The following is a 27,213-nucleotide window of genomic DNA, read 5'->3' as shown; positions in this document are numbered from 1 at the left end:
AGGACGGCCCCAATACCATACGGGGATGCATCACGTGACGAGCAGAGGCTTTCCAGGATCATAGTGGGTTAGTAACCCAGACGACGACAATTGTTGTTTTAAACGCCGGAAAGCGGTTTCTTGCGGCTGACCCCAAACCCAGGTGTGATTTTTCTTTAGCAGAAGATGCAACGGGGCCAGCGTAGTTGCCAGATTGGGGAGGAACTTCCCGTAATAGTTTACGAGGCCGAGAAAAGAACGAAGATGCGAAGTGTCAGTCGGGGCGGGGGCCTGTTGAATCCGCTGGGCCCATGGCCGCGCACCACGAAAAGTGGGAAACGCCCCTCCTGGCGTCCATAAACAACAGGGGTCATTGTAGTTCCTGCAATGTCCAATGGTTCCCCCGTGTAGGTGACCAACCTGGCCTGTGTGTCGGTTAATGTAAGGATCTGTATACCCTGCTTGATGCGGTCGAATGTCCTCTGGGCGATCACGGAGACCGCTGCGCCAGTGTTCAACTCTATCTCAAGCAGGTGACCATTGACCCACACTGTCACCTTAATGGGGGCCACACGGGGAGCTGCCACACAATGCAGCTGCAGGCAGTCGTCCTCCGGAGTAGGTTCATCCACATGGAAGGTACGGCCCCTGGGCTGGTCCCAGTTTCGGTCGGAACGACCCAGGACCGGCGTCTGCGATGGTGTTGGCGCCTACAAGTCTGACACGGACATGGCTCCTCATCCATTGGATCTGGGGAAGGCTCCCTTCGGGGAGGAATGTCCGACAGCCACTGGCGTCGATCCGGACGTCGTTTCGCCCAAGGTACCGCACGAGTGCGGGGGGACGTTTTCGGACGGAAGGGGTTGCGCCCCAAGGCACGCACGTCCATTCCCTGTATCTCCTGCACTCCTCGTTCTGCACTCTCTCAGGACAATACTATCTGAATGGCCTGTTGAAAAGACAATGTTGGCTGAGCTGTTAATACCGCAAACCAAACGGTCGTGTAATATTTCTGACAAGGTCTCACCATAGTCACAGTATTCCGCAATCCTGCGTATCCTGGATAGAAAGTCGGCAAAGGATTCTCCTGGGGTCCTCTCAGCGGTACTAAACCGGTAACGTTGGACTATCGTGGACGGGGTTGGGTTAAAATGCTGCCCCACTAAATTCACAAGTTTATCAAGCGTTTTGGTGTCCGGCGCAGCTGGGTACGTAAGGCTCCTAATCACCCCAAACGTATGCGGGCCGCAGGCGGTGAGCAATATGACCACCTGGCACTTGTTTTCAGTGATATTGTTTGCCCGGAAATAGTAACGCATCCGTTGTGCATACTGGTTCCAGCTTTCCAGCGCAACATCAAAAACATCCAAACGTCCGTACAGAGGCATCGTGTAATAGAAAACAACTTCCAACCTGTATCCAACAAAAATCCAGGGAGGTGGCTTCAGCAGTGTAGACAGCTATTCACTTTAACCCTCGTCGGCAGTTTTGTGAGGGCCACGAAGAATCCAGCACAATTTTCAAGGATACAAAGAAATAACATTTATTTACAATAACATATATATATACACAACAGCAGCAACCTTGCTTGCTGCTCACTCCTTCCTGCTGGTTCCAAACTGGCCAGCTTTATTTATACAGGGAGTCTGCTAATGATTTCTCCGCCCCCCCCCCTCATTGGGGAAGCTCATACTCCCACAGGATTGTGGGATTGTCATTAGTCCCCAGCCAATGGTAAGCAGACAGGTTATAACATGGACCCTGGGTAAAAGGGCATCTTTGACCATGTCAGGAATGGCCGCTAATTAGGTGGAGAAAAGGATGGGTGAAAGTACACATCCTTGCTTGATGCCTGTTCTGATTGAAAGGCATCAGACCCTAGGCTGTAGTAGAGATTGTTGACAGTCCTTTCAGCATGAAGAAACTGCAGAACCTTGACGTATTTCCAGAGACAGCCAATGTGGCCCAGGGAGCTTCCTGGTTGACTGAGTCAGATCAATGAGGCCATGTTGAGTGTTTGATTTTGCCCGTGGCATTTCTCTTTGATCTGCCGAGTGGTAAAGATCGGATCTATCCTGCCTTGCAATGCTCTAAAACCACATTGGGATTCAGTCAGAAGGGCTTTTGTAGGTGGAAGTATGCGATCCAGTGGTACTTTGGCAAGGTGTACTCCCTGTGTTGATATTATGTTTAAGCTATGCCCCGGGAATTGTCTCATTCAGCCCTGTTTCCCTCTTGAATATTGGGACAATCCTGACATGTGTTTGGTCTTCTGGGAGGCCCTCTTCATGCCAGAGTCCATGTAAAGTTTTTACACCTGAGCTGGGATATCATCCGGGCCGACAGCCTTATTTTTCACTTGTGCAATGGCTTGACAATTGTCCACCAGGGATGGAGGTTTGCCGAGGAACTAATCTACTAAGTGCTGGCGTACTGAGTCAAGCGCATGCAGCGTGCAAGGCCATCGAGTCATGGTTGAGAAGAGACTCGGTGCTTATGGAGTTGCTGTCTGTCAGCAGGAGTAGTGTGGGGTCAGATGGGTGAAAACTGTAGATGGCTTGTGTGGCCTGATCCAAGCTTGTGAAGTCATGCTTGTCAGCATAGAGCTGGATCCCCTTGGCCAACACCTGCCACCAACTGTTTTGATCTCTTGGATCACACTCTGAGCTTCAGCCTTGGCTGTTGGTCGGAGATTTTCATGGAGCTGTTTCTGGGGTCTCTTTGGCACAAGCAGAAGGCTTCTGAATTGGTGCATTGTCTTGTACGGCAGTGTTGTTATTGCTCCAATTTTGGTGGCAGTTATTGGTGGAGCCCAGTGTTTCAGCATGGGCTGAAAGGATACTAGCCGTGAGGCCATTCCAGATGGTTTTGAGAGTGATGAGTTGAACTGGATGGCTTACCGGAAGGCCTCACATGTAGTCTTATCCTGGAGGGCGGCCGTGTTGTATCTCCCACGAGCTGCCTTCGCTTGCCTGTGTTGAAATCAGTTTGTGACAGACCTGTGTAAATGATAGTCAGTCCAGCAATCGTGAGTGCTATGCATTGCTCTTGTAATGTGCATGTCTCTTCCGTCTCAGGCTGGGATGATAACTTGATTATCAGATGTTATTGTTGGGAGCAGGGGTGCTGCCAGCTGAGTTTGTACTTGTTGTCTCTGTGGAACACTGGAATTGGAGGGATTGTGTTGGAGAAACTGGTGTTGGAAATATGAAGCTCACACTGAGTGCATTTACTCAAAAGTAATTTTTGATTTTGAGCATCCTACTGCACCCCCACTGCCCAATCATCCCCTTCCAGCCTGAATAATTGTGTCCAACTCTGACATTGAAATCTGAGTAAAATGGGCTTGACAACTTTTGGGACACCAGGCAAGGTGTTGTCTAGTTCTGTGTAGAACAGTTCCTTGGTGGTGTCCTCTGAGTCCAGAGTTTGGGTGTGCACATTGATCGGATGTAATGTGTCTATACAAGAGGCCGAGTCACAGGACCATCAGTCATTTGCTTAGCCCTGCCAGTTACTCAGCAGCTGGCTGGTAAGTTTGTTCCAGGTGGCAATGGATGTACTTCTCTTTGGCACCCTTGCCTTTCCACCTCCTTCACAAACTTTCCCCAGGACACCTCATTTCACTGAGAGCAGCAATGTTGATCTTCAGGTTTGCAGGTTCTTTTGGCAGTTTGTCTTTGGGGGCAGTTTGTCCTCAAAGTCTATGAGAGTGCAAACATTCCAGGCCACCAAGGCGAGGGTCTGCTTGCAACCCCATCAGCTATTTTCAAGGTACTTGTGTTTTTTAGACGCAGAAGAGTGATCTTGTTGGATGTGGTTTGCAAGCCAGGACGGGCTAAGACAGTCTATGTATAAGGCACCTTTTCCAGCACCTTCACCACGTGAGACCAGAAGAACCATGAAATTAAATAATCAAGGAACATAAAGGAAATTAATAAAATATTTTCCATATATATCAATCAAAAAAAGGAATATGGGATGGGAATTGGACCATTAAGGGATCGACAGGATAATAACATGGTTAACAATGGAGGGATTGTACCCCTAAAAATTGTATTTTTTCTAATATTCCTACTATCACTTCACCACTTGTCGCTGGACTCTCTAACTTTACCTTACAGAGTGACACACTAAGACTTTCCCCATTAATGTCACATAGAACATAGAACATTACAGCATATTACCACCTTTTCTGGCAATACTCCTTCCAAGCTATCTATCTCCTTATTTCCCACCATTAAAGACTGACTTGCTCCTGTATCCAGTAATATCCAGGCAAGGCTAACTGCAGTTTCACTGCCAAACTCAAAAGCTTTGTTTTAGAGTCCTCTTGTAAATCCTCCCAAATAATTTCTTCCGCAACCAGGAAATCTTTTGCAACTGAAAGTGCCCATCTTCAGTCACTCACTGATCAAATTTCAAACCCGGAAAGAAATGAAATGAATTGAAATGAAAATAGCTTATTGTCACAAGTAGGCTTCAAATGAAGTTACTGTGAAAAGCCCCTAGTCACCACATTCCGGCGCCTGTTCGGGGAGGCTGTTACGGGAATTGAACTGTGCTGCTGGCCTGCTTGGTCTGCTTTCAAAGCCAGCGATTTAGCCCTGTGCTAAACAGCCATGCAATTGTTCACACACACTCATTTGTTTTTAAAGTCGACAACCCCAAGCCAAACAAGGAATTATATGTAAGAATCTTGGCAACGATCCCACCATTTTATTATGAACGCCTGGTCAGATCCCAACAGTGGCTAAGACACTGGACCAGAACTGCAACGTTTTTAACATTTTTAAGGCTGTGCGGAAAGATCTATTCGCTCCAGGAGTGTTTGCATGAGAAATAGGCTTGGTTATTTTTACAAACAAAACATTATTAAAACAAAAGGAAACAATATTTAAATATTTAAACTTCAAACCTAACAAGAACAGATTACATGTGTCTCTTAACCCTAACACTTTTTACCATTAAACAGCACGTAAAATGAACATAGAGCTCTCAACTCCACTGATGCAGGCAGGCAAAAATTATACTTGCATTTACAGAACATATTCCTGCTGTTAGTGCCGCTCCTTCAGACCCTTTTCCGAAAGCTTGTCTCTGTGGCAGTTTTTCATGACTTCCCCCGGTGGCTTTCCAAATCCTTCTGCCCCACCTGTTCGACCACGATTCTTTTACTTCTCACAGTGGGCTAAACAGCTGGCTTGTAATGCAGAACAAGGCCAGCAGCGCGGGTTCAATTCCCGTACTGGCCTCCCTGAACAGGCGCCGGAATGTGGCGACTAGGGGTTTTTCACAGTAACTTCATTGAAGCCTACTTGTGACAATAAGCCTCCGTCCAGGCGTGTCCGGACTTGAACTCATCATCGCTATCTGGACTTCTGATTATCCACTCCCTTTTAGACAAAAGAACAGGACCATGCTATGAATATGCAACTAATCTCCAATTTACGGAAAAAAGAGGCCATCAAACTCTAATGTGCTAATGGCTCGTCAGACCAGAGTGTTCTTAAACTCACTTAACTCTGCAGGTCGGGTGCGGTGCACCCCCGCTAGCAGCAGGATTGTCAGTCCCGGCAGCTGACCAATAGGGTTTCCCATTGTGGGCACCCCCACACCGTCGGGAAATCCGTGGGCGTGAATGTACTGCCAGCGAAACGGAGGATCCAGCCCACTGTCTCTCTCACACACTCTCCCCCTCACACACTCTGACTCCCACTCTCGCCCGCCCGCTCGCTCTTACTTGCCCGCTCGCTCTTTCGCTCTCACACATTCTTACACACACACAATCAATCAATAACTGTCACTCGCTCATCTGCTCACCCACCTACCAAGCCTTCTCCTACTCCAGACCTTGAGCTCTGCAGTGTGTCAACGCCTGGCCCCCTTCTCCTTCCCCCGTCGCCCCGGCAGCCCTCTCCTTCCCTCATCTCCCCGGCAGCCTCTCCTTCCCCCGGCAGCCTCTCCTTCCCCCGTCGCCCCGGCAGCCCTCTCCTTCCCCCGTCGCCCCGGCAGCCCTCTCCTTCCCTCATCTCCCCGGCAGCCTCTCCTTCCCCCGGCAGCCTCTCCTTCCCCCGTCGCCCCCGCAGCCCTCTCTCTTTCTTCCCCACCTGTTTTCCCCCAGCATTCTCACTGGCACTGGTGTTCACAGCTCCGCTAATCAAAGCCTGGTTTTCTCCTACATTTGCTGCTGGTCGGTTCACTCGCAAATGTGGGAGAGGAACGGCCTGTGATTGGAGGAGTAGCCTGTGCAAAATCTTCAACTTAACTTATGACTGTCATTTTAAACAGTGGTTCAGAGGGCCACATAGAATGGCTTCCAGGGTCACAATCCAGCCCGTGGGCCGCATGTAGATATAGAACTAGTGGCCCTAGTCTCAGGATAAGGAATTTGCCATTCATGCCTGAGCTGAGGAGACAATTTCTTTACTCCAGTTTGGAATCTTTTGAATTTTCCACCTCCGAGAGCTTTGGATGGTCATCTCATGGAATAATTTTTTTAAGATTCCCCTCTTGGGTTCTTAATGTTCTCACATACCAACCAGAATTCCTTGTACATGGATTGTGTTCGCTGAAGACTGTAAGTTTTAACTCTGTGAGATGAAGTTTTCATTGCTTGGTCGGAAAAGGTAGGAATATAGTGTTCACAATTCACACTCCTGGGCTTTTGTTGACAGTCACTTTACAAAGATAGAAAGACAAGGTGTCATTGTTTTCGGAAACAAATGAACAAGAAGGAGCTAAATTGCATAAGTATCTTTTGACAAATGTTTTTAAAAAATTTAAGGCGAGTTTCGGCATTTGTGTGCTTTGTGAACTTTGCGCTGGTAAACAGACCTGCTTTCTCCTTTGCCAGACCGCACAGTTTAACGTGGAGCATTTCTCAGGGATGCATAATTGGTACGCCTGCTCCCACGCCCGGCCTACATTCTGCAACGTCTGCCGAGAAAGCCTTTCCGGTGTCACCTCGCATGGACTCTCCTGTGAAGGTAAAGGGCTCATACCCAAGAGGACTTCAGTCAAATGTACCATTGTAGCTTATTGCTGACTTTTCATTGCTTGAACTCGGAAATGTCCATTCTGTGCCTCAACAATTCAGGCCAGATCCTCGGCCAACTCAATCTATTCATCTGACTGATTAACTGCTTTGTTCTCTTTCAATGTTCTGGTTTGAGCTATTGTTGGTGTATTCGTGGATAAAGCCAAAATCTGAACTTCAAGGTCTGTTACATATAATTTATAGAATGAAACCGACCATTTAACCCATCCGGTAGCATTAGGACTGGGATAGGACACAGGTCACACCATTAGTTTAAAAGTTTAATTCACCCCAAAATGGCCAATTATTGATCTTTGCTAACATTAGACCCAGAATGAAAGAGATTCGAATCGGGCTTTTTTCAAAAAACTCAATGATTGATATATTGTAAAAAAAAAAATTAGTTTTTAAAACAAGTTGCAAGAACTGATTACACACAATTGTAATCTGAAAGTATAATTATCTATCCCTTTTAAACCCCCCCCCCCCCCCCCCCCCCCCCCCGGCAGACAGACACATACGCACGCACATTCATACACACATAACACAGGTAGAGGGCGGGATTCTCCGACCCTCCGTGTGAACGCGATTTCGCAGGGCTTTTACACTGTCGGTTTAGAGTTCCCTCGTATGAAGATAGATCGCTAGTCCCAGTAGATGCCTGGAGGCTCTTGCCAACCAGATCAATCTTCCTTGTCTTAACCTTTCAGGTTTTCAAAGATGGACAAGTTTTACTGAGGTGAGGATTCTTAGCTGGATACATATAATTTCATGGTTTCAGGCAAGGCAAAGAGAGTGTGAGCTGAGTAGCTTTTCCCTTTCTCAGCTCATTTCCAACTGAACCTGAAAAACAAATTTAAAACTTAAAACTCATCTGTCATTTGATTTTCAGTAAATCATTAGCCTTTGTCTTTAATCCAGTTTTTCCTCCCTCAATTGAAATAATTGCTGTGCAACGCAAACTGCTCTCTCCCATCAAGAACCATGCTGGTCAGGTAATTCCTTGACAAGGTATGCTTGCTCCCAGTCCAAAGGTGAAAAAAAGCATCCAATTCAACTTCCAAGAGTCCAGAAATGGTCTGTCCTTCCATATTTTAAAGAAGATATGGTTCTCTGGCGGCCCGATGGCATAGTGGTTCGCACTACTGCCTCACCGTGCTAAGGACCCAGGTTCGATTCCAGCCTCCGGTGACTGTGTGGAGTTTGCACTTTCTCCGCATGTCTGCATGGTTTCCACCGGGTGCTCCAGTTTCCTCCCACAGTCTAAAGGTGTGCAGGTTAAATGGATTGGCCCACTAAATTGCCCCTTAGTGTCCAAAGGTTTAGGTGGGGTTACAGGGATAGAGTTGGCAATTGGCCTAGGTAGGGTGCTCTTTCAGAGGGTCGGTGCAGACTTGATGGGCCGATTGGCCTCCTTCTGCACTGTATGGATTCTATGATTCTAACAGTTTATACCTGTGCTACTGCAGCATATGCGACTGCTCACATTCTGCTTCATCAGACCCTGTCAACACATCCTTTCCCTCTTGTGTTTAACTAACTTCCCCTTAAGTGCATCTGAGTTACTCATCCCAAACATACTTATGGTCGCAAGTTCTACATTCTCACCAATCTCCGGGTAAAGAAGTTTCTCTTCAATTCCTTACTGGATTTATTAATTTTATTTTTCTCAATCTGGATTCTGCACAAGTGAATCAAGCTTTTTTTACATTGACCCTATTAACTCCTTCATTATTTTAAAGACCTTTGTTAGCTTTGCCATTGAGGAAGAAAGAGTCCCAACCTAATTTGACTTTTCTGATAATTGCAACCTCTTGGTGCTGATATCACCCTTGGAAATCAATTTTGCATCTTCTCTATTTGCCTCCAGGTCCTCTTTGTAATACAGAGACCATATTATGTTGTGTTGGTAATCTGGGGTATATGGAAATTCATGCCCGCACAAGTTTAACGTTTGCATATGTGGCGTTTGAAGCTGCACAAGGTCAAACAGTTTGGACACATCCTGATGCTCCATGTGAATGTCTTTTATAGGTGCTACTATCATTCCTTGACGAGTGTTAAATGATCTACAATACTCGGGCACTGTCGGCAAAACTCAGTTGGCAAAATTCAGTTGTAATGCATTTTGTCAAGGTTATAACAACTATTCAGTGTAAGAGACCATGTGTAATTCCTGGTGAATTATGTCAAACAGCATGTCCCAGCCAATGTGACCCAACTAGCCCATGCCTGAAAAACTCAAAACATGTCCAACATTAGATGTGATTCTGCGATGAGACAAAGTTTGCTAAATACTCCTCCGTGTGCGAAGAATTACACTGACAACCGATTGAAAATCGTCAGTCGGGCTCACCATGTGGAGCATTTGTGTGTACTGCAAGTTGCATATATCAATACACAAGACCCTGTTCTTCACAGCCAGAAAGAACATGTACACACATTGTGCCTATTTCAGCTAAACAGAATAAATGACAGTCATTTTCTGACTTATTCCTCGTGGGCAATGCCTGGTTTAAGTTTCAAACAATGCTTGGCAGGTAACGGTCAGTCAGCATCAACTGATGTATTCTCGATAGCAATGCCTCTATGAATCAGAGTGTACTTGCCAGCCAATCTCTTCTCATACAGTATAAATTGTTGTTTTCCCCTGACATTGATGATCTTGCGAACTGTTCTGGGGAGTACAAGACAAAAAGCTGTTGTGTCTTTTTTCAGCAATGCTAAAGTTCTGTATTACCAAATGACTATTTACATACGAGTTCTGCTATAGAACAAAAGAACAAAGAAATGTACAGCACAGGAACAGGCCCTTCGGCCCTCCAAGCCCGTGCCGACCATGCTGCCCGACTAAACTACAATCTTCTACACTTCCTGGGTCCGTATCCTTCTATTCCCATCCTATTCATATATTTGTCAAGATGCCCCTTAAATGTCACTATCGTCCCTGCTTCCACCACCTCCTCCGGTAGCGAGTTCCAGGCACCCACTACCCTCTGCGTAAAAAACTTGCCTCGTACATCTACTCTAAACCTTGCCCCTCTCACCTTAAACCTATGCCCCCTAGTAATTGACCCCTCTACCCTGGGGAAAAGCCTCTGACTATCCACTCTGTCTATGCCCCTCATAATTTTGTATACCTCTATCAGGTCTCCCCTCAACCTCCTTCGTTCCAGTGAGAACAAACCGAGTTTATTCAACCGCTCCTCATAGCTAATGCCCTCCATACCAGACAACATTCTGGTAAATCTCTTCTGCACCCTCTCTAAAGCCTCCACATCCTTCTCGTAGTGTGACTACCAGAATTGAACACTATACTCCAAGTGTGGCCTAACTAAGGTTCTATACAGCTGCAACATGACTTGCCAATTCTTATACTCAATGCCCCGGCCAATGAAGGCAAGCATGCCGTATGCCTTCTTGACTACCTTCTCCACCTGTGTTGCCCCTTTCAATGACCTGTGGACCTGTACTCCTAGATCTCTTTGACTTTCAATACTCTTGAGGGTTCTACCATTCACTGTATATTCCCTACCTGCATTAGACCTTCCAAAATGCATTACCTCACATTTGTCCGGATTAAACTCCATCTGCCATCTCGCCGCCCAAGTCTCCAGACAATCTAAATCCTGCTGTATCCTCCGACAGTCCTCATCGCTATCCGCAATTCCACCAACCTTTGTGTCGTCTGCAAACTTACTAATCAGACCAGTTACATTTTCCTCCAAATCATTTATATATACTACAAAGAGCAAAGGTCCCAGCACTGATCCCTGTGGAACACCACTGGTCACAGCCCTCCAATTAGAAAAGCATCCCTCCATTGCTGCTCTCTGCCTTCTATGGCCTAGCCAGTTCTGTATCCACCTTGCCAGCTCACCCCTGATCCCGTGTGACTTCACCTTTTGTACTAGTCTACCATGAGGGACCTTGTCAAAGGCCTTACTGAAGTCCATATAGACAACATCTACTGCCCTACCTGCATTAATCATCTGAGTGACCTCCTCGAAAAACTCTATCAAGTTAGTGAGACACGACCTCCCCTTCACAAAACCGTGCTGCCTCTCACTAATACGTCCATTTGCTTCCAAATGGGAGTAGATCCTGTCTCGAAGAATTCTCTCCAGTAATTTCCCTATCACTGAAGTAAGGCTCACCGGCCTGTAGTTCCCGGGATTATCCTTGCTACCCTTCTTAAACAGAGGAACAACATTGGCTATTCTCCAGTCCTCCGGGACATCCCCTGAAGACAGAGAGGATCCAAAGATTTCTGTCAAGGCCTCAGCAATTTCCTCTCCAGCCTCCTTCAGTATTCTGGGGTAGATCCCATCAGGCCCTGGGGACTTATCTACCTTAATATTTTTTAAGACACCCAACACCTCGTCTTTTTGGATCACAATGTGACCCAGGCTATCTACACCCCCTTCTCCAGACTCAACATCTACCAATTCCTTCTCTTTGGTGAATACTGATGCAAAGTATTCTTTTAGTACCTCGCCCATTTCCTCTGGCTCCACACATAGATTCCCTTGCCTATCCTTCAGTGGGCCAACCCTTTCCCTGGCTACCCTCTTGCTTTTTATGTACGTGTTAAAAGCCTTGGGATTTTCCTTAACCCTATTTGCCAATGACTTTTCGTGACCCCTTCTAGCCCTCCTGACTCCTTGCTTAAGTTCCTTCCTACTTTCCTTATATTCCACGCAGGCTTCGTCTGTTCCCAGCCTTTTAGCCCTGACAAATGCCTCCTTTTTCTTTTTGACGAGGCCTACAATATCACTCGTCATCCAAGGTTCCCGAAAATTGCCGTATTTATCTTTCTTCCTCACAGGAACTTGCCGGTCCTGTGTTCCTTTCAACTGCCACTTGAAAGCCTCCCACATGTCAGATGTTGATTTGCCCTCAAACATCCGCCCCCAATCTCTGTTCTTCAGTTCCCGCCTAATATTGTTATAATTAGCCTTCCCCCAATTTAGCACATTCATCCTCGGACCACTCTTATCCTTGTCCACCAGTACTTTAAAACTTACTGAATTGTGGTCACTGTTACCGAAATGCTCCCCTACTGAAACATCTACCACCTGGCCGGGCTCATTCCCCAATACCAGGTCCAGTACCGCCCCTTCCCTATTTGGACTGTCTACATATTGTTTTAAGAAGCCCTCCTGGATGCTCCTTACAAACTCCGCCCCGTCTAAGCCCCTGGCACTAAGTGAGTCCCAGTCACTGGGGAAGTTGAAGTCTCCCATCACCACAACCCTGTTGTTTTTACTCTTTTCCAAAATCTGTCTACCTATCTGCTCCTCTATCTCCCGCTGGCTGTTGGGAGGCCTGTAGTATACCCCCAACATTGTGACTGCACCCTTCTTATTCCTGATCTCTACCCATATAGCCTCACTGCCCTCTGAGGTGTCCTCTCGCAGTACAGCTGTGATATTCTCCCGAACAAGTAGCGCAACTCCACCTCCCCTTTTACATCCCCCTCTATCCCGCCTGAAACATCTAAATCCTGGAACGTTTAGCTGCCAATCCTGCCCTTCCCTCAACCAGGTCCCTGTAATGGCAACAACATCATAGTTCCAAGTACTAATCCAAGCTCTAAATTCATCTGCCTTACCCGTAATGCTCCTTGCATTAAAACATATGCACTTCAGGCCACCAGACCCGCTGTGTTCAGCAACTTCTCCCTGTCTGCTCTGCCTCAGAGCCACACTGTCCCTATTCCCTAGTTCTCCCTCAATGCTCTCACCTTCTGACCTATTGCTCCCGTGCCCACCCCCCTGCCATACTAGTTTAAACCCTTCCGTGTGACACTAGCAAACCTCGCGGCCAGGATATTTATGCCTCTCCGGTTTAGATGCAACCCTTCCTTCTTATACACGTCACACCTGCCCCGGAAGAGCTCCCAGTGGTCCAGATAGTGGAAACCCTCCCTCCTACACCAGCTGTTTAGCCACGTGTTTAGCTGGTCTATCTACCTATTTCTAGCCTCACTGGCACGTGGCACAGGGAGTAATCCCGAGATTACAACCCTCGAGGTATACTTGAGACATTTTCAATCTATCCCACAAAAGGCTGGGTTTTGGGCTACCTTCTAAGGTAACACATGCTAGTATATTCAAAAGTTTACTCGGGCAAATCCATCAGAATTATTCCATCACACTTAGATGGGAATAATTTGTTTTGAATTTCAGTCATATTAAATAACTCAATTTGTTTCAAAACCAGAGTTTAAATTTTAACTGACCCAGTTACCTCTAATGTTATTATGGAAGACCTGTGTTACACAGTCAGCCCTCAACACTCAGTGACAAGACTTAGTGTGACAGGAAGTTGACCATTTTATTTAATAATCTGGAACGAGGATTGAATAGGGATAATTAAATGTCAAAATGCATAATTCCTGTATGACCTTGGCTAACAGACTTAGAAATATAGAAACTAGAGGTAGAAGTAGGCCATTCGACCCTTCAGGCCTACTCCACCATTCATTATGATGTAGCTGATCCTCATCTCAATGCCCTCATCCCACTTTCTCCCCATATCCCTTGATGCCATTAAAATCTACAAAATGATCGAACCCTTTCTTGAATACATTCAGTGACTCGGGCTCCACAGCTTTCTGACAATTCCACAGGCTCACTGCCAGTTGAGTGAAACATTGTCTCCTCATCTGAATCCTAAATGGTCTATCCAGTACCCTGAGACTATGTCCCCTGGTTCTAGATTCCCCAACCAGGGAAAACATCCTCCCTGCATCTAGTATGTCCAGTCCTGTTAGAATTTTATATGTTTCAATCAGATCTCCTCTCATCCTTCTAAAGTCTAATGAATACAGGACCAGTCGACCCAATCTCCCCTCATAGAACTGTCCTGTCAACCCCAGAATCAGCCTACTGAACCTCTGCTGCACTCCCTCTATGGCAAGTATGTCCTTTCTTCGGTAGGGAACCAAAACTGCACGCAGTACTCCAGTTATGGGCAGCACGGGAGCACAGTGGGTAGCACTGGTGCTTTACCAGGGTCCCGGGTTTGATTCCCGTCTTGGGTCACTGCCTGTGTGAAGTCTGCACGTTCTCCACGTGTCTGCGTGGGTTTCCTCCGGATGCTCCGGTATCCTCCCACAAGTCCCGAAAGACGTGCTGGTCGGTAATTTGGACATTCTAAATTCTCCCTCTGTGTACCCGAACAGGCGCCGGAATGTGGTGACTAGGGGCTTTTCACAGTAACTTCATTGCAGTGTTAATATAAGCCTACTTGTGATAATAAAGATTATTATTTTAGGTGTGGTCTCACCAAGGCCCTGTACCACTTCAGTAAGACATCCCTACTTCTGAACACAATTCCACTTACAATGAAGGGCAACATACAATTTGCCTTACTAATTGCTTGCTGCACTTGCTTCTACATTTTCATTGACTGGTGTACAAGACAACTCCATCCCTTTGCACATCCGCACTTCCCAGTATAGCGCTATTTAAATAATGCTCTCTCTTTCTGTTATTCACACCAATGTATAACTTCACATTTAGCTATGTTGTACTGCATCTGCCATGTGTTTCCCCCTACTTAACTCATCTAAATCACTGTGAAGCTTTTTTGCATCTTCCTCACAATTCCACCTAGTTTTGTGTCATCACCAAACTTAAATGTTGCATTTGGTTCCCTCATTCAGGTAATTTATATGTATCATGAACAGCTGGGACCCAAGCACTGATCTTGCGGAACCCCACAAGTCACTTACTGCCCCACGGAAAAAGACCCATTTATTCCCACTCTCTGTTTCTTGTCTGTCAAACAATTCTCGATCCGTGCAAATACATTCGTCGCTGTCCCATGTGCTTTTATTTTATCCATTAACCTCTTATGAAGAGCCTTATCAAAAACCTTCTGAAAATTCAAATACACCACCTCCACTGGCTCTCCCTTATCTATTCGACAAGTTACATCCTCAAAAAGCTTAGATTTGTTGAGCATGATTTGCCTTTCATAAACGTTTGCTGGGTTTGTCCAATCCTGTTCATGCTTTCCAATATTCTGTTTTCATGTCTTTTATAATAGACTCCAGCACCTTTCCCACAACTGCTGACAGGCTAACTGGTTTGTAATTCACCCTTTTTCCGTCCCTCTCTTTTTAAATAGTGGGGTTACATTTGCCACCCTCCAATCTGTTGGAGATGACCACCAATGGATCCAATATTTCCAAGGCCACTCCTTTAATGCAGATTATCAGTCCCTGGTGATTTGTCAACCTTTAATCCCATTGATTTACCCAGCACCATTTTCTTACTAATACTCATTTCCTTCAATTCTACCCTCTCACAAGATCCTTGGTTCCCTAACGTTTCTGGGAGATTATTTATACTCTGCTTTGTGAAGACAGAACCAAAATATGTGTTCAATTCTTCTGCCATTTCTTTGTTCCCCATTACAATTTCCCGGTTTCTGACTGTAAGGGACCAATTTGCCTATCCACCGTCAACTGCTTTAATAAGATTCTCCAATCTATCCTTGCCAATTCACACCTCATACCCTCATAGTTCCCTTTATTAAGATTCAGGACCGTAGTTACGAATTCAACTACTTCATTCTCCATCTTGTTACAGTCGCTCTTTCTTACAAGGGACACCGGGCACCAAGATTATGAATTAATCCTTTCTCATTGCTCAGTGCCCAGTCTAGAATAGCCTGTTCTCTGGTTGGTTCCTCAACGTATTGATCTAAAAAAAACCATCACATACACACTCAAATTCTTCCTCCACTGTACCGTTACTAGTTTGGTTTGTCCAATCAGTGTGTAAATTAAAGCCTCCCATGATTACAGTTGTACCCTTATTGCTTGCACTTCTAATTTCTTGATGATAGCTATACCCTGGTATATCTCCACTACTGTTGGGGGGTTATCGACAATCCCCAACAATGTTTTCTGCCCTTGGTGTTTCTTATCTCCACCCATACAGATTCCACATCATGAATTTCCAAGCAAATATCCGCCCTTACTATTGCATTGATTTCCTCCATAACTAACAATTCTACCCCACCTTCTTTTCCTTTTTGTTTATCCTTCTTAAATAATGAATACCCCTGATGTTCAGTTCCCATCCTTGGTAACCCTGCTGCCATGTCTCTGCAATTGCAACTATATCATAACCATTTGTATCTATTTGCGCTGTTAATTCAACTACCTTATTGCAAATGCTCTGCGCATTAAGACACCAGGCCTTTAGACTTGTCTTTTTAGCCTTGTTCGTCAACTCAGCTTTAATTTGCATTCTGGCCACATTTGTTTTTCATCCTTGTTTTTTCTGCATTCCAGTTTTGCTTCTTACAGTTCTTTCTTTTATTTCTATACTTGTTCTATCCCATTCCCCTGCCATTCTAGTTTGAACCCTCCCCGACTGCACCAGCACTAACAAACACCCTTCCGAGGGCATCTGTCCCGGTGCTGCCCAGATACAACCCACCCTGCTGGTACTGTTCCACCTTCCCCAGAACCGGTCCCAATGTCCCAGCAATCTGAATCCTTTCCCCTTACACCATATCTATAACTATGTATTCATCTGGTATATCCTGCTATTTTTACAGTTGTGCGCTACCTGGTGCTGGCAGTAATCCTTTGAGGTCCTACGTTTTGCTTTACTTCCAAATTCCTCTATTCTGCTTGTTGGACTTCCCTTTTTAGCACAGTGGGCTAAACAGCTGGCTTGTAATACAGAACAAGGCCAGCAACGTGGGTTCAATCCCTGTACCGGCCTCCCCGAACAGGCGCCGGAATGTGGTGACTAGGGGCTTTTCACAGTAACTGCATTGAAGCCTACTCGTGACAATAAGTGATTATTATTATTATTTTAACCTGTGTCGTTGGTACCAAAATGACAACATTTGCATTGAATGTAAAATGGGAAATCATACCATTAGCTGGAAATAATTTTTGAAAGATCTTACTGCAGTTGATGTGCTAATGGGGAGTGCTACTGAACTGATAAATTCCTACCCATCATTTGAATACACTTGGACAGACCTCGTTGTATTTTTTTTGAAGAACTAAGGCATCCAATTCTTAAAATTTATTCTTTCATGGGTTGTGGGTGTCACTGGCTGGGCCAGATTTACGCCCATCTCTAATTGTCCCTTGAGAAGGTGGTGTTGAGCTGCATTCTTGAACCGCTGCGGTCCGTGTTGTGTGAGTACAACCATAGTGCTGTTAGGAAGGTAGTTCAGGATTTTGATCCACCGACAATAAAGGAACAGTAATTTATTTCCGGCCAGTATTGTGTAGGGCTTGGAAGGGAATTTGCAGGTAGTGGTGTTCTTGTCACATACATTAGCCTTGTATCACCACTTCGCAATTCAGAATGCCATATTTATGTTTAAACATTCTAACTTGGTGTATGTTTTAATTATGGCAGTCCAAATATTTGTTCTTTCCATATGATATCTCGGTCATTTATAGTCTCATATGGCTGTCATTAGCATATGTTATTTGAAACTAAATCTCTGAAATGTGATCAAAAAGCAGAATACTGCAGATAATTGAAATCAAAACAGAAGATGCTGGAAATACTCAGCAGGTCCGGGAGGATCTGGGGGGAGAAACAGTGTCAACGTTTCATGTCGATGACCTTTTATCAGAACTGGTAAATATAGCACCTCCTCCCTCCTCACCGTCCAAGGCCACAAACACTCCTTCCAGGTGAAGCAGTGATTTAATGGTACTTCTTTCAAGTTCGGAAACTTTATTCACTGCTCACTGCTGTGGTCTGCTCTCCATTGGAGGGATAAACTCCGATCTGTTGACCACTTCGCAGATCATCTCCACTCAGTCTGCAAGTGTGATCATGAGCTTCCAATGGTTTGTTATAATTGTCCACCTTGTTCTCCTGCCACACTGACACCGCTGTCCTTGGCCTGCTGTCCTATTCTAATGAAGCTCAATGGAAATTTGAGAATTAGAGTCTCATCTTTTGATTACGCACTTGACAAACTTCTGGACTCCACATCGAGTTCAACAATTTCAGACCCGTTTTCTCTGTCCCCCATTTTATTTCCTTTTCTTTGCATGCTTTGGGTTTTCTCTCTTTTCACTTTCAGGCAGCAGCACATCTGCTCCAGGTACATCTTTTGTTTCTTTTCGTGCCCCCTCACCATTCCCTTTGACCCTGTGAAACAAACTCTTCTGTCATTTAATTTCTCTTGTCCCCATCACAGGCCCACCTTTTGTCCCAGTCTCGCCCTCCCCTTGCATCTCCAACTTTTCCCATTTCTGATGAAAGGTCATTGACCTGAAACGTTAACTCTGTTTCTCTCTCCACCGATGCTGCCGGACCTCCTGAGTCTCTGCAGCATTTTCCATTTTTATTTCTGAAATATAATTCCTGTCCAGACTATAGGAACGTAGGATCAGAGGTAGAGCTTTCATCCTCAAGCCTGTCCCATCATTCAATCAAATTGTGGCTGGCCTGTATTTTAATTCCAGTTACTGTCCATTAATTCCATTTGCCTCAGATACAACAGTTTTATTTTTCTGAAATTTCCAATTGACTCCTGGCTTCAGCACAGTTACACTAACCTCTGTGAGAGAAATCCTTCTTGCCATCGCGGCTAACTAACCTAACTTTACTTTTAAGGTTAAGGTTGCGTACATTGTTCAGGATTCTACCACTGGAGGAAATAGTTTCTTTCTCGCTGTACAACCTGATCCTTTATCATCTTAATTGCAACTGGACCACCTCTTCATCTTCTATGCTCAAGGGAATACAAATCTAGTCTCTGAAGAATAGTCATACGGACTTGAAACATTAACTCAGTTTCTCTGTACACAGGTACTGCCAAACCTGCTGAGTTTTTACAACAGTTTTTGTTTTTATGACTATTCTAGCCTGCACAGCCTGCCTTTATAAGTCTGCCATTTTGCTCAATTGGGCTGCTGAGGATTTCTGGACAATCTTGGCATCTAATTGGCCGTGGCTATTTTGGCAGAGTAACTGCCGTGGGAGTGGGCTTAATTTCCAGAAATAATATTCCACATAGCACTTCTGATTGAATCCCAGCAGTATCTCTCACACATAAAAGGATCCACAATTGGTTCTTGGAGGTAAATGCTGGTTAGTGGAAAGCAGTGAGAAAAAAGTTAGATTCAAAAACAGATGCCCCCAACAAATTAAAACAAAAATTCTCTCTATTCGTCCTCAGGATGTGAGCAGTACTGGAAAGACCAGCATTAATTGTCAATCCCGAGTTGCCCCGAGAAGTTTCTTTTTGTTTTTTAAAATAAATTTAGAGTACCAATTCATTTTTTCCAATTAAGGGGCAATTTTAGCGTGTTCAATCCACCTACCTTGCACATCTTTGTGTTGTGGGGGCGAAACGCACGTAAACACGTATAGTTCTTCTCTAAAGAAACAAATGCTGGAAACACAGCAGCTCAGTCAAAAGTGTTCCTGTGATAGACCACTATCTGGACGTGAATTGAGTGATACCCATTTCTACTGATGAATGTTCCTAACTCGTGTTCTAGCGTGCCCTTACGTACGCACCAATCAATCTCTACACAGGAGGGAAGTCAGGCATTGATGCAAAGCCAGAGCTGTGTCTTTTTGATTGCTGGGATCAGTGTACAAAGTGATGTATTTCCCGAATTGGTGAAGAGGGAGTCGGTCATCTATAACATTATTGTGTACTGCACTGTGAAATGTGGCTAACATCCTTCCTAGCAGGTGGAAAGGGTCCAGTGCCAAGGAAACTCTTGCTTTGTTGACCTTGACAATCATGAACCAGGGAAAGCCCTGTCTGGTCCAACAAGTCCTGTTCAACCAGGCTGTAGATGTCCTTGTCAGGCTAGCTTGGGAAGCACTGCTCCACAAAAAGATCCGAGAATTAGACTCTTGTCCTGTAGATCCTCCGTGTTGTTCCATGGACTCCTGTTTATTTGTTCACGGAATGTAAGTATCATGGGCTAGGCCAGCATTTATTTGCTCAATCCTAATTGCCCTTGAGAAGGTGGTGGTGCTGAGCTGCTGCCTTGAAGTACTTGTGGTGTAGGTGAACCCGCAGTAGTGTTAAGGAGGGAATTCCTATGACCAGTTGTTATCTGAGTGATGGACTTGCAGGTGGGTAATCATTCCTGATGCAGCTGCTCATCCTCGCATTCATGGTCCATCCTGGAAGCATGTCTCCGACAAATAAGTTGAGAAAACTAACAGCTGGGTCATGACGGTAACAATGTGGAAATTCCCCTGGAAAGCCAAACAGTAAAAGACACAGATCCTGTTAGCTGTGGCTGAGAATTTCATTCATGCAGCTTTAATCAATCTCCAATACCAGTCCCACTGTGTTTTGACATGGGTCCTGGACTGAGTGCAGTTGCTGTTATTTTCCATCCATTCATTGTGATGCCTGGTGAACATCCTACCATCTCCTACTGTTTGTGCCAGTGGCTGAGGCTCCGTGCTTTCAAACCATAATTTATCACATCTTTGATTTTCCTATTAAAGCCATAGTTTGTTTTTTTCCTTTTTAAAATAGATTTCGAGTACCCAATTCATTTTTTCCAATTAAGGGGCAATTTAGCGTGGCCAATCCACCTACCCTGCACATCTTTGGGTTGCGGGGGTGAAACCCACGCAAACACGGGGAGAATGTGCAAACTCCACACGGACTGTGACCCAGAGCCGGGATCGAACCTGGGACCTCAGCGCCATGAGGCAGCAATGCTAGCCACTGTGCCACCGTGCTGCTCTTAAACCCATAGTTTTATCATTTATCACTAACATCACACCAGTTATTTTTGAGGCTAGAGACTTGCCAGATGTAGTTTGACACTGAAAATAAATAGCAAAAGCGAGAAATACACAGTAGGGTTAGTCAGAATATGTAAAAAGCAAAGACAAGTTGACGTTCAAAGTCTGGGCATCTTGCCAGAACTACACTGCTGTGTTGCCAAGTGCCCCACCTAGTGGGTGCATTGACATCTTGCAAAGTATTGAGGTGAGTTGCATTTAGATATAAAAAAGGGAATATGAGAAGACATTGGACAAGGTGGAGAAATGAAGGGATCTGGAGGATCAAATGCACAAATCTTTGAAGATGGCAGGGCAGTTGTTCAAGTTGTTAAAAGAGCATCTTTGAAGTAGGTTTTATAGGCTGAGGCACAGAGTGAAAAGGCTAGAAAGTTATGGTAAACCTCAAAGCAATCACTGATTGGGCTTCAGCTAAAATATTGTGGCCAGTTCTGGGCAGCACACTAAAAATCCCAATGCAATCAGGCATGACAACATCGTTTTGTGAGGATTTACTAGAATGGTATTTACTAGAATGGTATCAGGAATTTACTTTTACCAGGAATGAGTGACGTCAATGGAGACTAGAGGAGCTTTGGAGCAGAAACTAAGAGAACATTTATCAGAAGTGTTCAAATTATGAAGGGCTTTGAATGAGTAGGAAGAATCTGTTTCTTCAAGCACGAGGCTCAGTAACCAGAGGAGGCAGATTAAGATGACTGATGAGAAATCCAGGGGAATATTTTTAACACAGTAAATTGTTGCATTCTGAAATATGCTACCAGAAAGAGTAAAGAAGCAAATCCAGTAGTAACTTGCAAAATGAAATTGCATATACATTTGAAAATTAGACATTTGCAGGGATTTGGGTAAAGAGAAGGGACATGTGCCAAATTGTGAACTCCTACAACACGGATAGAGGTCTTGTATGCTGTCTGATTTTTATGATCCCTATTGGCATCTGAGTGAGTTAAGGCTGCTCTGTTTTTACATTGCTTTATTCATCCCACACAAGAAGCCTAAAATTGAATGCAATATTTTAAACATGGAATTTCTCACTAATCGACATAGCATTGTTTCTGGTGGCAGTCTGATCCATCTCTAAGTGGGAATTACATGGCTGCTGATCCCGAGTATTACCTAAACTGAGTTAATTTGTATGCTCGCTGGCACCATATACATTTAGATACAACAGTTGAAATGCCTGCACAGGATGTGACCATCATGGAGCAGTGCCAGCTCAATATTACACCTATATCTGCTCTTGGATTTATTCAATGACTCTGTACGCTTGGATGTTTGAAAATTCATTCTCCATGTGCATTGCTGACAAAGTTGGCATTTATTGATCATTCCTTGTCCTTGAGGAGGTGATAGAACATAGAACATAGAACGATACAGCGCAGTACAGGCCCTTCGGCCCACGATGTTGCACCGAAACAAAAGCTATCTAACCTACACTATGCCATTATCATCCATATGTTTATCCAATAAACTTTTAAATGCCCTCAATGATGGCGAGTTCACTACTGTAACAGGTAGGGCATTCCACGGCCTCACTACTCTTTGCGTAAAGAACCTACCTCTGACCTCTGTCCTATATCTATTACCCCTCAGTTTAAAGCTATGTCCCCTCGTGCCAGCCATTTCCATCTGCGGGAGAAGGCTCTCACTGTCCACCCTATCTAACCCCCTGGTCATTTTGTATGCCTCTATTAAGTCTCCTCTTAACCTTCTTCTCTCCAACGAAAACAACCGCAAGTCCATCAGCCTTTCCTCATAAGATTTTCCCTCCATACCAGGCAACATCCTGGTAAATCTCCTCTGCACCCGCTCCAAAGCCTCCACGTCCTTCCTATAATGCGGTGACCAGAACTGTACGCAATGCTCCAAATGCGGCCGTACCAGAGTTCTGTACAGCTGCAACATGACCTCCTGACTCCGGAACTCAATCCCTCTACCAATAAAGGCCAACACTCCATAGGCCTTCTTCACCACCCTATGAACCTGGGTGGCAACTTTCAGGGATCTATGTACATGGACACCTAGATCCCTCTGCTCATCCACACTTCCAAGAACTTTACCAATAGCCAAATATTCCGCATTCCTGTTATTCCTTCCAAAGTGAATCACCTCACACTTCTCTACATTAAACTCCATTTGCCACCTCTCAGCCCAGCTCTGCAGCTTATCTATATCCCTCTGTAACCTGCTACATCCTTCCACACTATCGACAACACCACCGACTTTAGTATCGTCTGCAAATTTACTCACCCACCCTTCTGCGCCTTCCTCTAGGTCATTGATAGAAATGACAAACAGCAACGGCCCCAGAACAGATCCTTGTGGTACTCCACTTGTAACTGAACTCCATTCTGAACATTTCCCATCAACCACCACCCTCTGTCTTCTTTCAGCTAGCCAATTTCTGATCCACATCTCTAAATCACCCTCAATCCCCAGCCTCCGTATTTTCTGCAATAGCCTACCGCGGGGAACCTTATCAAACGCTTTGCTGAAAGCCATATACACCACATCAACTGCTCTACCCTCGTTTACCTGTTCAGTCACCTTCTCAAAGAACTCGATAAGGTTTGTGAGGCATGACCTACCCTTCACAAAGCCATGCTGACTATCCCTGATCATATTATTCCTATCTAGATGATTATAAATCTTGTCTCTTATAATCCCCTCCAAGACTTTACCCACTACAGACGTGAGGCTCACCGGTCTATAGTTGCCAGGGTTGTGTCTGCTCCCCTTTTTGAACAAAGGGACCACATTTGCTATCCTCCAGTCCTCTGGCACTATTCCTGTAGCCAATGATGACATAAAAATCAAAGCCAAAGGTCCAGCAATCTCTTCCCTGGCCTCCCAGAGAATCCTTGGATAAATCCCATCAGGACCCGGGGACTTATCTATTTTCAGCCTGTCCAGATTTGCCAACACCTCTTCCCTACGTACCTCAATGCCATCTATTCTATTAGCCTGGGTCTCAGCATTCTCCTCCACAACATTATCTTTTTCCTGAGTGAATACTGATGAAAAATATTCATTTAGTATCTCGCCTATCTCTTCAGACTCCACACACAACTTCCCATCCCTGTCCTTGACTGGTCCTACTCTTTCCCTAGTCATTCGCTTATTCCTGACATACCTATAGAAAGCTTTTGGGTTTTCCTTGATCCTACCTGCCAAATACTTCTCATGTCCCCTCCTTGCTCGTCTTAGCTCTCTCTTTAGATCCTTCCTCCCTACCTTGTAACTATCCATCGCCCCAACTGAAACTTCACACCTCATCTTCACATAGGCCTCCTTCTTCCTCTTAACAAGAGATTCCACTTTGGTAAACCACGGTTCCCTCGCTCGACGCCTTCCTCCCTGCCTGACCGGTACATACTTATCAAGAACACGCAGTAGCTGATCCTTGAACAAGCTCCACTTATCCAGTGTGCCCAACACTTGCAGCCTACTTCTCCACCTTATCCCCCCCAAGTCACGTCTAATGGCATCATAATTGCCCTTCCCCCAGCTATAACTCTTGCCCTGCGGTGTATACTTATCCCTTTCCACCATTAACGTAAACGTCACCGAATTGTGGTCACTGTCCCCAAAGTGCTCTCCTACCTCCAAATCCAACACCTGGCCTGGTTCATTACCCAAAACCAAATTCAACGTGGCCTCGCCTCTTGTTGGCCTGTCAACATATTGTGTCAGGAAACCCTCCTGCACACACTGTACAAAAAACGACCCATCTCATGTACTCGAACTATATCTTTTCCAGTCAATATTTGGAAAGTTAAAGTCTCCCATAATAACTACCCTGTTACTTTCGCTCTTATCCAGGATCATCCTCGCCATCCTTTCCTCTACATCCCTAGAACTATTTGGAGGCCTATAGAAGACTCCCAACAGTGTGACCTCCTTTCGTGTTTCTAACCTCAGCCCATACTACCTCGGAAGATGAGTCCCCATCTAGCATCCTCTCCGCCACCGTAATACTGCTCTTGACTAGCAGCGCCACACCGCCCCCTCTTTTGCCTCCTTCTCTGAGCTTACTAAAACACCTAAACCCCGGAACCTGCAACATCCATTCCTGTCCCTGCTCTATCCATGTCTCCGAAATGGCCACAACATCGAAGTCCCAGGTACCAACCCATGCTGCCAGTTCCCCTACCTTATTTCGTATACTCCTGGCATTGAAGTAGACACACTTCAAACCACCTACCTGAACACTGGCCCCCGCCTGCGACGTCAAATCTGTGCTCCTGACCTCTATACTCTCATTCTCCCTTACCCTAAAACTACAATCCAGGTTCCCATGCCCCTGCTGCATTAGTTTAAACCCCCCCAAAGAGCACTAACAAATCCCCCCCCCCCCAGGATATTTGTGCCCCTCAGGTTCAGATGTAGACCATCCTGTCTGTAGAGGTCCCACCTTCCCCAGAAAGAGCCCCAGTTATCCAGAAATCTGAATCCCTCCCGCCTGCACCATCCCTGTAGCCACGTGTTTAGTTGCTCTCTCTCCCTATTCCTCATCTCACTATCACGTGGCACGGGCAACAACCCAGAGATAACAACTCTGTTTGTTCTAGTTCTGAGCTTCCATCCTAGCTCCCTGAAAGCCTGCCTGACATCCTTGTCCCCTTTCCTACCTATGTCGTTAGTGCCAATGTGGACCACGACTTGGGGCTGCTCCCCCTCTTATTTCTTCAATCACTGCAGTCTTTGGTACTCCCTCAGTGTGGTTAGGTGAGGAGTTCCAAGATTTTGACTCAATGACGACAAAGGAATGGTTAATTATATTTCCAAGTCAGGGTAGTTTGTGCCTTGGAGGGGAACATGAAAGTGGTGGGCTATTATAAAGGAAGTTATAGCAGGGCACTAAAAATCCCAATGCAATCAGGCATGACAACATCGTTTTGTGAAAGGGAAATTGTGTTTGACTAATTTACTAGAATTCTTTGAGGAAGTAGCAGGCAGCATGAAAAGTGGGAACTTGTACATGTGGTGTACTTCACTGTTCAGAAGGCATTTGACAAGGTGACGCATCAAAGCGGACTTCGCAAAATAAGAGCTCATGGATAGAGGATTGGCTAGCTAACAGCATAAATGGGTCATTGTAGAGTTGGCAAAATGTAATGAGTTGAGTATGACAGATATCCAAGCTAGGGCCTGAACTATTTCCAATCTATATCAATGGCTTCAATGAGTTGCCAAATTTTCAGATGACAAAAATATAGGTACAACAGCAAGTTGTGAAGAGGGCATATGAAGCCTTCAAAGGGATGTATACAAGTGAGTGGGCAAATATTTGGCGGATGGAATATAATGTGGGAAAATGTGAACTTCTTCACTTTGCAGGAAGAATCGAACTGCAGTTTATTATTTAAATGGAGAGAGATTACAGAACTCTGAGTTACAGAGGGATCTGGGTGTCCTTGTTCATGAATCACAAAAAAGTTAGTACGCCGTCACAGCAAATGATTAGAAGGCAAATGGAATTTTATCATCCATTTCAAGAGGAACGGAACATAAAAGTAGGGAAGTTTTTGCTACAATTGTACAGGACATTAGTGAGAGCACATCTCTAGTACTGTGTACAGTTTTGGTCGCTTGTTTAAGAAAGGACATTAGTGCGTTAGAAGCATTTCAGAGAAGGTTCACTTGACTGATTTCTGGACGAAAGGGTTATCTTATGAGGATATTTGAACAGATTATGCCTGTATCTATTTGAGTTTAGAAGACTGAGAGGTGACCTTATTGAAACATTTGCAAACAAGACCAGAAGGGATAGCGAGGAGGATTGCTTTAGAGTGCAGGAGGATCTCAGTGGACTGGTCAGGTGGGCAGAAAAGTGGGAAATGGAATTCAACCCAGAGAAGTGTGAGGTGATGCATTTGGAGACGTCAAACAAGGTAAAGGAATACATGATTAATGAGAGAACACGGAGAGATGTAGAGGGAGTGAATGTTCACAGATCTCTGAAGGTAGCAGGACAGGTTGATAACGTGGTTAAGGTGACATGTAGAATCCTTTCCTTTATTCGCAAAGCCGTGGAATGTAAGAGCAGGGAGTTTATGCTGGAACTATACAAAATATTAGTTGGGCCACAACTGGTACTTGTGTACAGTTCTAGTAACATAATTACAGAAAGGACGTAACTGTTGTAAACTGCATTAGAGAGGGTACACAGGAGATTTTCAAGAATGTTACCAGAACTGGACAATTGCAGCTATGAGGAGAGATTGGATAGGCTGGAGTTGTTCTCAGTGGATCAGAGGAGGCTGAGAGAAGATTTTATTGGGATGTACAACATTGTGAGGGGCCTGAATAGAGTGGATGGGAAGGGCATGTTTCCCTGAACAGACATCCGTGACTAAGGGGCATAAATTTAAAATGATTAGTAGAAGGTTTAGA

At 45.0% G+C, this 27,213-nt stretch overlaps 1 protein-coding gene across 6 annotated transcripts in view; it reads left to right on the top strand.

Annotated features, from left to right (window-relative positions):
* The window catches only part of dgkh (diacylglycerol kinase, eta), an 857,220-nt gene that overhangs the window by 529,053 nt on the left and 300,954 nt on the right, over positions 1-27,213 (top strand). For all 6 annotated transcript variants that reach the window (XM_072514377.1, XM_072514378.1, XM_072514379.1 and 3 more), the window contains one exon: positions 6,836-6,968. In XM_072514377.1, coding sequence (XP_072370478.1) covers positions 6,836-6,968 — 133 coding nt within the window. The remainder of the gene's footprint in view (positions 1-6,835; positions 6,969-27,213) is intronic.

Source organism: Scyliorhinus torazame, chromosome 8 (assembly GCF_047496885.1).
Source record: "Scyliorhinus torazame isolate Kashiwa2021f chromosome 8, sScyTor2.1, whole genome shotgun sequence".
Classification (NCBI taxonomy): domain Eukaryota; kingdom Metazoa; phylum Chordata; class Chondrichthyes; order Carcharhiniformes; family Scyliorhinidae; genus Scyliorhinus; species Scyliorhinus torazame.
The sequence above is the reverse complement of the archived record's forward strand: the minus strand, read 5'-3'. Positions and strand labels throughout refer to the sequence as shown.